Source organism: Onychomys torridus, chromosome 9 (assembly GCF_903995425.1).
Source record: "Onychomys torridus chromosome 9, mOncTor1.1, whole genome shotgun sequence".
Lineage (NCBI taxonomy): Eukaryota > Metazoa > Chordata > Mammalia > Rodentia > Cricetidae > Onychomys > Onychomys torridus.
Window position 1 is genome coordinate 31,586,844 of NC_050451.1, and position 13,667 is coordinate 31,600,510.

Sequence of the window (13,667 nt, forward strand, 5' to 3'; positions counted from 1 at the left end):
AATTGCTTTGAATAAGCAACTTGTTTGTTCCCAGGCCAAGCTGTTCTGGTTGATTAGCACTTAAACACAGGAAGGTGTAAGCTCCAGACGTTTGAAAACCCCAAGCCACCTGCAGGTGAAGTTACAGGTGGCCAGCCACAGGGGTTTGCCACATTCTACTTTCAGGAAGGGCTGGATCTGCTCTTTCTGGTTCATTTGCTAGCCCTTCAGTTCCAGGAGCTTTGGGGCTTTGCCCATTTCTCTGTTTTTTTTTGTTTGTTTGTTTGTTTTTTGTTTGTTTGTTTTTTTGTTTTTGTTTTTCCTTTCATCTCTCACAGAAAGATGAAAACAGTAGCCATGTGAAGTCTTCCATCATCTAAGGATTCATCTTTGTGCCTTCATTTTTGGCCTTGACTTTACCTTACCTTCAACAGTACTGGACAGAGCAAGTGTAGGTAGAGTAGATGCTGCCCACAGTCAGTGGCAGAAAGCCATCCCATAAGATGCCTGCATTCTAAATTTGGTCTGCCTCTCCTATCTTGCTGCTTATCTGTGATTCTATGACTGATGTTCATTGTCAGAGTCCTTTTCAATAGTTTCTCCTGGGAGTAGATCTTCATATCTCCTTGCATCTTAAGTAGACATCAGTTTTTGGCTTCTAAGTGGGGTGAGCATTGAGCTCCCAGCAAGGAAAAGTGAAACTTGAATAGCAAGTATTAGGGTAGCTTTGTGTGGGACAGGAATAGCATTGTTCAGTCCAATGCCAGCAGGCATCTGCTTACCTGAGGAGTTACCTTATCACACTGTGCTAATGACTCTGTTTATTGACAGCTGATTTTGTCTTGAGGGATTGTCTCTGAGAATACATGTGGTAAGTCAATGATGCTTTTGTTTACATTCATGTCCCTTTGAGAGAGAGGATGCTGGCATGCATCTCTATAGCTTCTTATGCCTCTTTGGTGTCCTTTCTATGTGCTACTACACATGCAACAGGTGCCCAATACAGGCTTTCTAAAGAAACCAGCTTGCTGATTTTCAATAGGCCCTGCTCCGTAAACCACAAATAGGCTTTATATTGGCTCTTCAATACATTAAAACCATACAGGTGAAGGACAGAGGTTTTAAAAAGTATTTTGCTTGTATGTTTACAATTGCACTCTGCTTGTGCAGTGCCTATGGAGGCCAGAAGAGGGCATCAGATCCTCTAAAATTTGAGTTACAGGCAGTTGTGAGGTGCTGGGAAGTGAACCTGTGTCCTCTGCAAGAGCAAATTTTATTTCACAATAGCTTAATACCTACAAGAGGATCACAAAAGCTGTAGAGCATTTCGGGGTGCACCACCCCCATCTCTAATAATTCTGTTACATAGCGGTAGTACATTGTCACACCAGGAAGCTGTAGCACATGCTGGTAAGATGAGGGGATTCTGCCAGCTCGCTCCTTTTTTGCTTTGTTCTATTTGCCTTAGAGATGTTGCACCCCGTGTTAATTCGTATCGCCAACTCCTGGGTCAGCAAACAGAATTCTCCTGGTAGCCCCAAGTAACTCTCTTGTGAGAAACTGACTTTCTCCATCCTTTAGAGGTGACAGCTAGGAAGATTGGACCTTTTCAGTTTAAGATCTGTTAGAGTGTCCTGGATGGTGGGGGTGGGTGTAGACAAAAGGCCCAAACGAAACCTCTAGCAGTGTTCCTTCATTTTGAACACATTGAGCATTCCCTGACTGAATGGCTACTAAGCACCACAGTGTGCATGGCTAAGAGGGAATCTCAGTTTCCATGGGGTTAAGTCTAGGGCATCACTCTTCTAAGACTGCAGGCAGAGGGACTTGGGACCAAGGTAAAGCCATCCAGGAAGCATGATTACATGGCCTCAGCAACAGGGAGACAATGCTTTGTGAGCTGAGGGTGTAGAGTTCCCATCATGATTATACTAGAAAGTTGAGCTTCAATGGGCATAAACATACTTGGTTGCTCTTTAAAGAGAAAGCGCTCCCTGAAAATATAACCTTCCTCTTTACTCTTCGGACCAAAAAAAGCCTCACTCTAAGAATGTTTTTTCAGGTCACCTTCAGAGAACTCAAATGTCTAAGCCCCAAAAGAACCAGGATTGTGATTACCAGTTGGCTTCTCTCCTCTGAGAGAATGTCTGTCACGGATGGATCTGGTGATATTACTAAGTTCTTTAGGAGGTGAGCTGTGGAGGTGGAGAAAGTGCTGGGCACACCTCCCTAAGTATGACCACATGGTGTGTGCCTGACATTGTGGCTGTGTGTCTATCTGCACAGCTGCCCCAGGTCAAAGTATACAAACATGCCTGTCTTGGATGCTTTTCTTCTGTCATTTTAACACTGCCTCATAGTAGCCTCTAACAAGTTAGTTTCTTTCAAAAGATAAAGAGCCATGTACTTTTGTTTCTTTGTGGCACAAAGACCTAGAAATACACATGAAGGGACATTGTGATTCAGGTAACTGCTTTGATGATATTATGAGCCGGTCCCTAAAGAGACCCTGACAGCACCAGGTCTCCGAAGAAAGCAACTCCCAAGGTGGCCTTAGTTGTCCTTCAGGGAAGAATTTCATCTTTAGATTTGCATAGGTTGGAGCTGAAGAGATGGTCTAGAGGTTAACAGCACTGGCTGCTCTTGCAAAGGACCTGGGTTTGGTTCCTAGCATCTACATGGCAGCTTACAACTGTCTGTAACTCCAATTCTGGAATCTGATACCTTCTTCTAGCCTTCTCAGGTACCAGGCTTGTACCTAGTGCACATACACATGTAGCTGCAAAAATTTATTCACCCACATAAATTTTAACAAAGATTTGCATAAGTGACTTCTTTCCTCTGGGATTTAATTTGATAAACTGACCTCTCTTTCTCCATTTTCTTAAACACTTTGACTTCCTGCACTGTGTGGCCCCCAGAGTTGTTAACTCACCATCAGACAAGGCTAATGTTGCCATTCCCTTACATTTAAGTTTCTGTCAGCTTCCAGCTTTCTCTAGGATGGAAACCAGCCATAATTCTTGCATACAGATGCTTCATCTTCTTCCTGTCTCTCCTCAGTTCTTCCTAGTTATGCAAGCCACCCAGCTCCAGAATATGTGAGGCTCTGTGTCCTGTTGTACACCAAATCTCTGCCCACACTTACCCCTCCACTCCTGTGCCCTCAACCCACCTTCTGCCTCGGATTAGTGTCTACTCATTATGCAGAATCCATCCCAGCTCACTCAGAGATTGTCTTCTCATTCCAAAGACCTCTGCTTTGTTACCTGGATTTGAGTATTAGAGGTCACAGTGGGTGTTGCTGACACAGTGTTCACCAGAGCTGGCCACTAACATGGCAGTCAACATTTACTCATTCATTTCTCTCAACATCCCAGATGAGTAGTTACATGTTTGTCTCCAGTCAGAAAAAAAAAAAAATGTATTTGGTAGAACTTTGAAGCAAGCCTCTCTTGGCTGTATTTATTATTCTGGAACAGCAACTGTGTTTCATTGAAATTTGTGTCCTTCCAATGAGTGGAGTTGTCACTAAAGAACTCTGGAAATGTCTGTTGAATAGTCTCGAGTGTCCTGTCTGACTGTATTTATCTGTATGTCCTGGTGGAACTCAGGTCTGAGAGGGTGCTCTGCTGTCAGTGAGTATGACAGCTGGATACTATGTCCTGTTTGTTCACAGTGTGCCAACGTCCTTGTCACAGCTGCCATCATGGTCCACACAAGCTGTGAGCACCAGGAAAGCATATTAAAAGGAGCAAGTTACAAACAGTAAACTTGATTTCTTTTTCTTCTTCCAACTGGAGAGCTATGGGAGAGGACAACATGGCTGGGATGATAGCACAGCACAGACCTCCATGAAGTGAGTTCAATGTGTTCAAGGTCACAGAAAGCAGACCAGGCAGGGGAAAAAAAGAGCGGGATTCTGTGGGGCAGGCAGCTTGTTAGACAGCACTCCTCAGCTAGCTGATGTGTCCTTGACATTTGAAGGAAGCTTGATGCCTTCCAGTGTTGCTTTCAGTTTTCAAGGAAAGACTTGTAAGTACTTGCCTTGAAAATGATTGCCAGGAATCCACATTTAAAAAAATAGACTTGGTATCATGTGTTTTAAATGCCAGTACAGGGGAACCAGGGAAGCAGGCAGATCCTGGGGCTCACTAGCCAGTCAGTTTATCTACTGGGTGAGTTGAAGACCAGAGAGAGACCCTGTCTCAAAAGGCAGTTAGTCTCTGAGGGACAATACCCAAGGTGGCCCTCTGGCCTCCACAGCAAAGAATGCACAGGGATATACACATAGAGATGATAGAGATGGAGAGACAGAGAGATGAAGACAGAGACAGAGAGACAGAGACAGAGAGATGGAAAGACAGAGACAGAGAAGAACCTAAAAGTTTCGAGTTGTTTGATGATCAGTCATTTTTAATGTATCATGGCATCTCACCTCTATCTAAGGTTCCATTCCCTGAATATGGTGTAAGAAAAAATGGCTTCACTGGTAGTGTGTGGAAGTTAAGGGGCATAGGTAGCTTTTAGGGGTGATGTTGCCATTCACAAGCTTTGGGTTCTCAACACTTTGTTCTGCGTGGAGGTTCCCTATGAACTCTGAAACCACAGTATGTTGGTGCTTAAATGCCTGTTATTCATCTACCCAACTTCAGCCCTGCTTCTCAAATAAACTGTCCCAGCAGGAAATCATGGTGTGTATCTTTATGTCACCAATACCTTGCTCCTTCCGAATATTCAAAACACCTAAACAGTTGTGGCAGATGTCATGAGGTTATCTGTCAAATCAAAAGACACTGTATAAAAACACATGCATATGGAGGGCTGGCCAAGAAACTGTCAAATCCGAAGAACAGTCTGTGTTCCCTTTCTGTCTCCCCCACTGGGCCCCAAAGCTGCCTCTTTTCACGTGAAATGCCAGTGCTCTGTATGGTGTTCTGTATATAGTGGTTTGAACCTTTTCTGCCCATGTCTGTCTCTGCTGAAGTAACTCACCTCTCTCATATCGACTCTTACCCAGGAGCCGCACAGCCAACTCTTTGATGTAGGTCTCTTCTGCATGGCAGCCAAGGCCAAGTGTGGTTTACAATGCATGCTGCAACCTCACCCTTTTGGTTGTTGCCTCCAGGTTAACTAGATCCTTTCCCTGCACTGCCCATGCATGCGACATGCTTTTCTTGGTAGCTCTGAATGTAGCAAGCACTGGACGCATGCATGGAATTACAGCAGGGAGCATTCTGATACACCAAAAACTTGGGATATATGATTCTTCCTGGACATCCTTGTGGGCCCCCAATTTGTTGATATTTCCCCAGAGCACTCCATCTCATGAAAATTCAAGACTGGAGGACTGGGAAAGAGATAGCAAAGTCTCATGTTAAGCTGGTGTTGAGTGTAAGGTTCATGACCAGAGGTATAGAATATAAGGTCCGTTTCCAAGTAGCAGCTTACCTGACAGTCAGTTCTGTGCCTTCCCAACTTGGCATGGATGTGCTCACAGTGCCTGGGGTCCCACCTCTTCTCATGGCTTCCTGAACAATGTTTTCTATTTTGGTTCAGGGTTTCTATTTTGGTTTTACTTAGATCTGATAAATATATAGACTTAATAAAACCACCTTGTAAGATAAATTCCCCCAAGAAATACCTTTATTAGCCTTTCACATAGTTTATTGTATCTAGCAATACCACCAATTCAACTTGAAAATATATAAAAGGGTAGTACTATAAAGGATATTTATATTCATGGAAGCACATTGGCACTATAGTCAGCATTATTGATTAATAACTGTGATCATTTCCTCTCCCTGTTGTAATGCATCTTTTACCATAGGGATGTTGATGACTTTCTTTAAAAGCACTTTTAATTCTTTTTTTTAATTGTTATGATCAAATGTCTACCCTGTCTTTCTGTGTTGTGTTCTTGGGATGGACTTTTGTAAAACCTAACAGCTAGGACCTTGCTGGATCTGTGGCTGGTATTATTTCACATAAGTGGGTGTTTTAAGTTGCAGACAAACGAGCTGTGAATACAGGAAAATGAAAGGTGGAGTGTTATCCAGCTTTGATAATCCCACTGTGGGAGGAGAAGCCCCTTAGTAGTAGCTCCCAGCATACTTAGACTTAGCAGTTCAGCAGTTAGAGTAAAACAAAACCCTTTTCCTCCTTTGGATTTCTATTTTCTTATATCTGGGTGTTTAGTAGAGTCAAGTCCCTTCTACCTGCCATTTCTTCCTATTCTATTGGACATATCCTATTCATTCCACGGAAGTAGACTTTGTTTAGATTTTCAAACATGTTCTTTGGGTAACCACTAAAGAGTCCTTTGAGAGGGTATGTTTTCCTTTCTGAAAGGAGCCTGATGGGATGAGAGGACAGCCCTGTGCAGGCAGGTGATTCTGACCCAGGGGTTGAAGCGCTCACCATTAGGAAAGCTTTTACCTAGAGCTCCAGAAAAGGAGACATCTGAGTCTTTCTCAGATGCTCTTCCAAAAGGAAATAGTTCTCTTTGTTCCTGGAAACACACTGCGCTTCCTGCCACAGTGATGGGGTGGCTGCAGCAAGGCAGAGCAGGGGTGAGAGGGTCCATTCATGGGGACAAGGGAGACAGTCCTAAGAGAGTGGCTCCTAGGGTCCCCTCAGACCACAACTGCTGTGCTTTCAAAGGTACGTGTAGACAGCATAGACATTGGAGAGAAACCAGAGGCAGTGCTGCCACTGCAAGGACGAGCCGCAGGAAAAGCTTGCTGCTTTCAGTTCACAGTGCTCCTCTCCAAATTTAGATCCACAAGCTGAGTGCATACCATTGAGACTGTGGCAAGAGTTATTTCTATGGCCTAAAGAGATAAAGTGAATTTTGATACATACATGACTTCCACTGTGAATCAGCAGCAAGAGGGAAAGAAAAAAAAGGAAGGGAAAGAATTATTCCCAGAGCTAAGACATTAATTTCTCAAAGTAGATAAAAAGAACATATGCTTGGGGGATATTATTAGTTAAGTATAGGGTTTACTAAGGAATTCTCTTGGCCCGGTTAATGAAGATACTTTGATTCTGAAGGTAGCTTGTCCCACTGATTTCCCATAGTTTTCTTGGTCTCTACTGCCCAGGTTGCTTTATGACATTCCTAAGAAGTGACTATCCCCCTTCCTGTGCTCAGCAGACTAATCAGCTGACTACTAATCAGCACCATCTCAGATTGTCCTTTTTGGCTGTGATGCTGCGGGCCCTGTGCAAAACTCCTAAATAGGAGTGCTTAACAAAGCATCCATGCCTCTGCTGTCAGCCAAAGATAGAGCTAACACATAGCTATTTTATTTCCTTGTGCAATAAAGGTATAATTGTTTTCTATGCTAGATGTCAACAAAAATGGTGCGAGGTCTCTTCCCAGGGTCAAAAAAACAAACAAACAAACAAAAAAAAACCAAACCAAAACAAAACAAAAAACAGTCAAACAAAGCTATCACCAGCCATTAGTGTGACAGAATTCATCCCAGGCTGAGTGTAAGTGTTTCTGGTTAGTGCTTTTTATTCTTCAAGGAAAAGTAACAGATAAGGGAGCCGCTGTTGCCAGTGCCTGGTGCTACCAGGGCTCCTAACATTAGCATGAGGCAGACCCTCGGCACTGAAGGTCTTTGTTGGGGTAACCCTTGAGTGGACTGCTCCAGTGTACCTGCGGTTGAGAGGTATCAGAATTGGAACTGTAGAGTGAGTTAGTTGAGCTTTCCCCTCGAAGTCCTTGCAGGTAAAATCAGCGTGAGGTGTCAGTGCCAGAGGCAGCATCTAAAGGACAGTGGAGAGAACCTAAGGAGCAAACCAGCGAGTGTCCTCCTTGGTTCAGAGTCCAAAATCTGCAGAAGGCTCACAAAGAATTGTTTTGACCACTGCCTGTAAGAACAGCTGGAAGTCATAGTTATTTGCAAGTTTATTATGTGATGAAATGTCAGCACACCTGGTGAAGCTTGCCCTTGTGTACAACTTTTAATATGTACAGAGACCATGTTTTCCTTTCCCAGCCTCTTCCACTTCCTATGTAAGTGTGAGAGCTTATTTGAGAAGCATTGATACCCAGCTACCTTGAAACTTTCTTTTTCCAGGCTGTTTTCTTCATGAATGTTGACCCCGGGCCATTACTTACCATTGTGTAGATATGGCTACCTATTGGTTGTCACTGTTTAGAGATGATTGTCTATGAACCTCTTAATACATGTGTGACATTTAGTGTCTAGATAGAAGCCATGGAAACAGAAAGCACAGTGATTTGATAAATACTCTTGCCCTGGTCAAGGGACTTCTTTTTCAAGGCAGGTGTAAGAGAAAGCATGGTCTCAGTGACCAGTATCTTATCCTAACCCACCACATGCCAGGCTCTGTGTCTGAGTTCTCAGCTCTTTGTCCTGGCCTGGAGCCTTTTCTCTGGCCTCTGCCCCCACCTCCCCAATTTACCTTGCCTAAGCTATCCCATTCGGCAAACAGACCCAACGGTGGAGTTGGGGCCATGGCAGAATATATGTCTATGCTGCAGGGCTCTGGGCATGTATGTGCATATGTTTTTTTGTGCCCACTACCCATACCTACATATAGCTCTTAAGCTCTGCCCTTGAAGGCCTCCTCATCTGTACCTGGAATACACATCTGAGTGAAGATCTGTCTAGTACTAACTACATAATCTCTTTTCTCTCTCTTCTCTTCTGGATTAAAGGGGAGATGACTGGAATGCAGGGAGGTAGAGAAGTGGCTGACCAGAATGTTTCCATTGTGCTCTCACTGACAATTTAGTAAAAGCGGCAGTGAGCAGCACTTGTTTGGCAAGGCAGTTTGTATGTAATAGCTTAACTCTGATTTATTACATAAAAGTTGCTGGCAAATCTGAACACTAATTCCATTCTGGTAACAACTGTGATTGAAATAATTGTAGTCTGTAGTCAAGCCAGAGAAAATAAGCAATAGTGATATAGGTTGTCTTGGCCATCATTCCAGGATTCTGGAGGTACAGCTAGAAGAGAATATTTACGAAGTGTTTGGCTGCTCCATGTCTTTGCCTCTCCTCCACATGCACTTGAAGCCAACAGGGCAAATGGAGCCGAAGGTCTGAGAGGAAGAATGTCCAGCCTCCCATGAGCCACTCATTAAAGTGACTCATGACTTTCACTGTTAAGAAAGTTTGGTTAATTATTTAGTATTTATAACACACTATGGTTGTCTTTCTGGGAACATCATTTTCCTATGTTTCATTTTAAAGCTTATCCAAAATTAATATTCTGACATGTAGATTCTTGCTGTGTGGTAGTGAGCTCTCCAATCAAGAGCTTATAGCATATCCTGTTGTGTATGTGAATCACATCAGAGTATTTTATAAGGAATCAGCAATGTAGACATAAGAGGGGAAACAGAGCATAAAGATCACTAATCCCCTCAGCTTTCATTGCCTTTGGGAGCATTTTCCATTGACAATTGCTCCTGTCATTATTACTACTACTTAGTTGTAAATATAAATATTATTGATTGAATGCATAGGCGACCAATTTTCTCCTTACAGAAGCCTTTAAATTTTGTGTCCTTATCCCCAGTTTACAGACAAGAAAACAGAGGCTTGGAGAGGTCGTGTTGCTTCAACAACAAAATACAGGTGATAGGGCTAGGATCTTGAGTTATCTGTCCAACTTGAAAACAGCCCAGTTGCCCATTGCTGATGAGGTCAACTTGTAATGTGCGTGTTTTGCCTTTAAAATATTCAGGTGCATTTACATATAGAAAGAGGGTAAATATAAACCCAGAAAAGACATGGTTCTAGTTTTCTTTTTTGCTGTCAACCAAAATGAAGCTTGGGGAGGAAAGAGATTTTTTTTTTCAACTTACAGATTATAGTTCATCATGAAGGGAATTCAGGGCAGGAGCTCAAGCAGGAACCTGGAGGCAAAAACAAAAGCAGAGACTATGGAGGAGTGCAGCCTACTGGCTTGTTTCCCTTGGCTTGCTTTGCTACCTTTCTTATATAGCTCAGACCCATCTGGTAGGGATGGCACCACCCATAATGGGATGGGATTTCCTATATCAATCAGTAATTTAGAAAATGCCTCTATGACATACCCATAGGCCAATCTGATGGAGGCAGTTCCTCGATCAAGATTCTCTTCCCAGGTATGTCTATGTTTGTATCACACTGACAAACACTAACCAGCACAGACATTGCATTCTTTTTGTAGAGAGAATTAGAAAGGCTCTATAAGAAAGTAGCAAGGCTCTTACCACCTGAGTTTTGTGATAACACGTTATCTGTGTATTTCATTGAGAAATCCAGCGTGTAAGGATCTGACATGTTTTGTCTCTTCATCAGCAATCTGTGTCATTTTCTTTGTCTCCTAGAAGAATGCTTTATTCTTAGGACTAATTACTCAGGTAGACACCCTGTGCCATGCAAATGCTCTGAGATCCAGTGCTGTCACTGTTCTCTGAGCTCAAGTTTACAGAGCACAGAAGGACTCCACCAAGCAGGGGGGGTTCACACATCACCCCTCTGTATGCTCCCGTTTATCTCAGCACAGTTCAGATGATCTGTGTGTTTATTGCTATTGAATCCCATCTTACCATTTGAGCACTGGCATCATTAAAAGCTGTTGTCAGGAAGACGAATAAATTATCGACCTAAACCATAGCTAAGGACTTCCCAATAAAGCCATTTAACAAGTGGGCTTAGCATCATGGTAGATCCATACTAGAGAGTGACAGAGAGTGTTTTCCATTTACATTGAAACAAGTGCAATACCCTTTAGGAAAAATGCAAAACAAGTGCAATGTCTGAGAAAAATGCCTTAAAACTAAACAAAGAGCCTACTTGATGTAATTATCATTAGCTTTGATCAATCATTGATCAGAGCCTACCTGTCAAAGAGACACTGTCTTAGAGATGTTCTTGGGTGAAGTCCTAAGGTAAATGGAGAGAAGAGACTTGATTCTCTGTGCTAAAAAGGATATAAACTAGAGTACTTATTGAATGTATGTCCCACCCTGATAGTATAAAAATAAACTTTTGGAATTTTTAGGGTTTATTTACGTCTATTTTCAATGTCTGGGTAATTTGCCTGCATGTATGTCAGTGCACCACATGCATGCATGCAGTGCTAATGAAGACCAGAAGAGGGCTTGGATCCTCTGAAACTTGAGTTACAGGCAGTTGTTAGTCACCATGTGGGTTCTGGGAACTGAGCCCCTGTCTTCTGTGAGAGCAATAAGTGCTGTTAACTGCTCAGTCATCTCTCAAACCCCAAAAGACAAACTCTTAAGTGCATAACTCTGATCAGGTGCTTAAGAGAGGGCATTAAGAAAGTTAAAAGATAACAAAGACTGTAACTTGGGTTGTTCAGAACCTGAGATGCTGTCTACTTTATAAAGTAATGGTCCACATGGAGATTTAAACCGTTTCAATGATTAATTAGCATCTTGTCACTCATGCTAGTTCCATTATTGTTATGAGTTTACAAAATATTTTTGAGACCCAAAGTTATGTGAATAACACTGATTTATAATTTGGGGTGCATTGCAAAGACTTCCTTTTCTTTTAAAATTAATCTTGATAATCTGGATATTCGATACATATATCCTAATTAGTACACAGGGAAGGTGAGGCACTGATTTTGACTCTTACATCCAGATATTACCAAGAAAAAACTTCTCATTAGTGAGAACATTACTCTCCATTGTCTGAAGATGAATTCTACAGAATCTATGTCTAAATGATGTTATCTTTTCCTTTGCTTTGATTAGATAAAATGGTGAGAAAAGTTTATTAATCTCCCATTCTATGTTAGGAAGGAATATTCAAGGGTTCAAGTATTATCAGTTTTTACTGTATTCATTTTGCTTGTTATTTGGGGACAGGGTGTCATGTAGCCCAAAGAGTCCTCTAATTCACTAGGTACCCAGAGATGGTCTCCAACTATTTATCTTCCTGCATCTTTGGGTGGTTACAAGTATATGTTTGAGAGAGAGAGAGAGAGAGAGAGAGAGAGAGAGAGAGAGAGAGAGAGAGAGAGAGACTATGAATTGCAGTGGTTTTCAGGAGGATAACTAGAAACTAGTCCTATGTAAATATCTAAGTGGGATGACATTTTCTCTACAAGTGGAACATTTCTGTTTCTAGAGTCCCAGGGAGGACTTCTGGGGATGATTGACATCCCATATGCCCACCTTGACAGAACAATGTTGGATATAGTTTAGAGAGGCCAGCTTCTTCTGTATCTTCCCAGACAACTCCACAAACACATGAAGTCTTGCTAGGGTAGTTTGACCTCAGCAATCCATCAATCTACCTCCTTGTTTTGCATGAACCTCTTGGGATGCTCTGTTAATAATGGATACTGTGTCTTATACATCTTCCTTCCCAAGAAGATGGCATTGCATTGGAAAGGTAACATGAGATTATAATAAGGGTACTTAATCCTCATCCCAATTCAACCACTCAGTTATATGAACTTGGAAAGATGTTGAAGTCTCTAATTTTCTATTTGGAAACTAATGATTTTAACAAATACATAGTTTATGTAATCCTTTTGTGAAGATGAACTCCATTAGTATGTGTAAATGCCATACAGTTGAATTGAAGAAGACTTGAACATGAGCTGAACGAGGCACTTTCCAATCCCAGAGCTGTAGAAATTCACATGGGAGGGCCTGGAGCAATGGCTCAATGATTAGGAGCACTGGCTGCTCTTCCAGTGAACCTGGTTCAATTCCTAGCATCCTAATGGCAACTAATAACCATCTGTGATTCTAGTTCCAGGAGATCCAATGCTGTCTTCTGGCTTCTACAGGCAATGCATGCACATGGTCCACTGATACCCATGTAGGCAAAACACCCATAGACAAAATAAAAATTAATAAGTCTTTTTAAAGTGTAGGCTCAAAAATCCATTAAAAAGAAACTCCTAGATGAAGAAAAATCTGTAAGGATACAGATTCTCTGTATACAAGGATTCAAGTTATCTAATGAGTCAGGCCTTTAGGCTGGCCTCAAAGGATGCCTGCAGTTAGAACACTGAAAGACAAGAGCACTTGAATAGGTCATGGCACAAGCACAGATTTAGAGTTGGCAATATTTGGGTCTCATTCCTGAGGGAATAAAGACATCAGCTTGTGGTAGCAAAAGGTGTGACCTAAAGCAAAGAGCAAAACAATAACAACAAAAACAACAACAAAAAACCCAAAAAACAAAACACAACATAGAGTGGGAACTTGAGAATGAAGTAGGTTTTGGAGTTCTTCACAGCTGGGCTCAGAGTTGATATTTGAGACAGAAGGGTCCCTAGTGCACCATGAATGACATCTTTTAATTAGATTCATCTAGCAGCATTGCAGAGGTGAGCTGGATGAGTAGAGTCTGCTATCATTGAGCTTATTGAATTGATTCATGTCTGCAGTGCCTTGAATCTGACCTCTGGTGGTCCATAATCCTGATGGAGATTGAGAAAGCCCCATTCAATTTTAAAAGGAACTAGCCTTCAAGAGTGGGGGGAATTTGAATGTTAGAAATTATTGCACAAAGTGTTACTTTGTTTCTCCACCGGTCCCTTCTCTCTTAAATCATCTTGAATGCTTGTTGTGTTCCTAAGCTGCTTAGCATTTCCTTATTCCCTGTAAACCACCGTCCCCTTCACTCCTTGTCATCTAGATTTCCTCATTTTTCCCTTCAAATC

At 42.1% G+C, this 13,667-nt stretch overlaps 1 protein-coding gene across 20 annotated transcripts in view; it reads left to right on the top strand.

The window, feature by feature from the left end:
- Nucleotides 1-13,667, top strand: part of Kcnma1 (potassium calcium-activated channel subfamily M alpha 1) — a 701,946-nt gene that overhangs the window by 391,895 nt on the left and 296,384 nt on the right. For 3 of the 20 annotated variants that reach the window (XM_036199286.1, XM_036199289.1, XM_036199297.1), the window contains exon 4: nucleotides 5,000-5,023. The exons of the other annotated variants lie outside the window; for them this stretch is intronic. In XM_036199286.1, coding sequence (XP_036055179.1) covers nucleotides 5,000-5,023 — 24 coding nt within the window. The remainder of the gene's footprint in view (nucleotides 1-4,999; nucleotides 5,024-13,667) is intronic. 20 annotated transcript variants of the gene reach the window in all.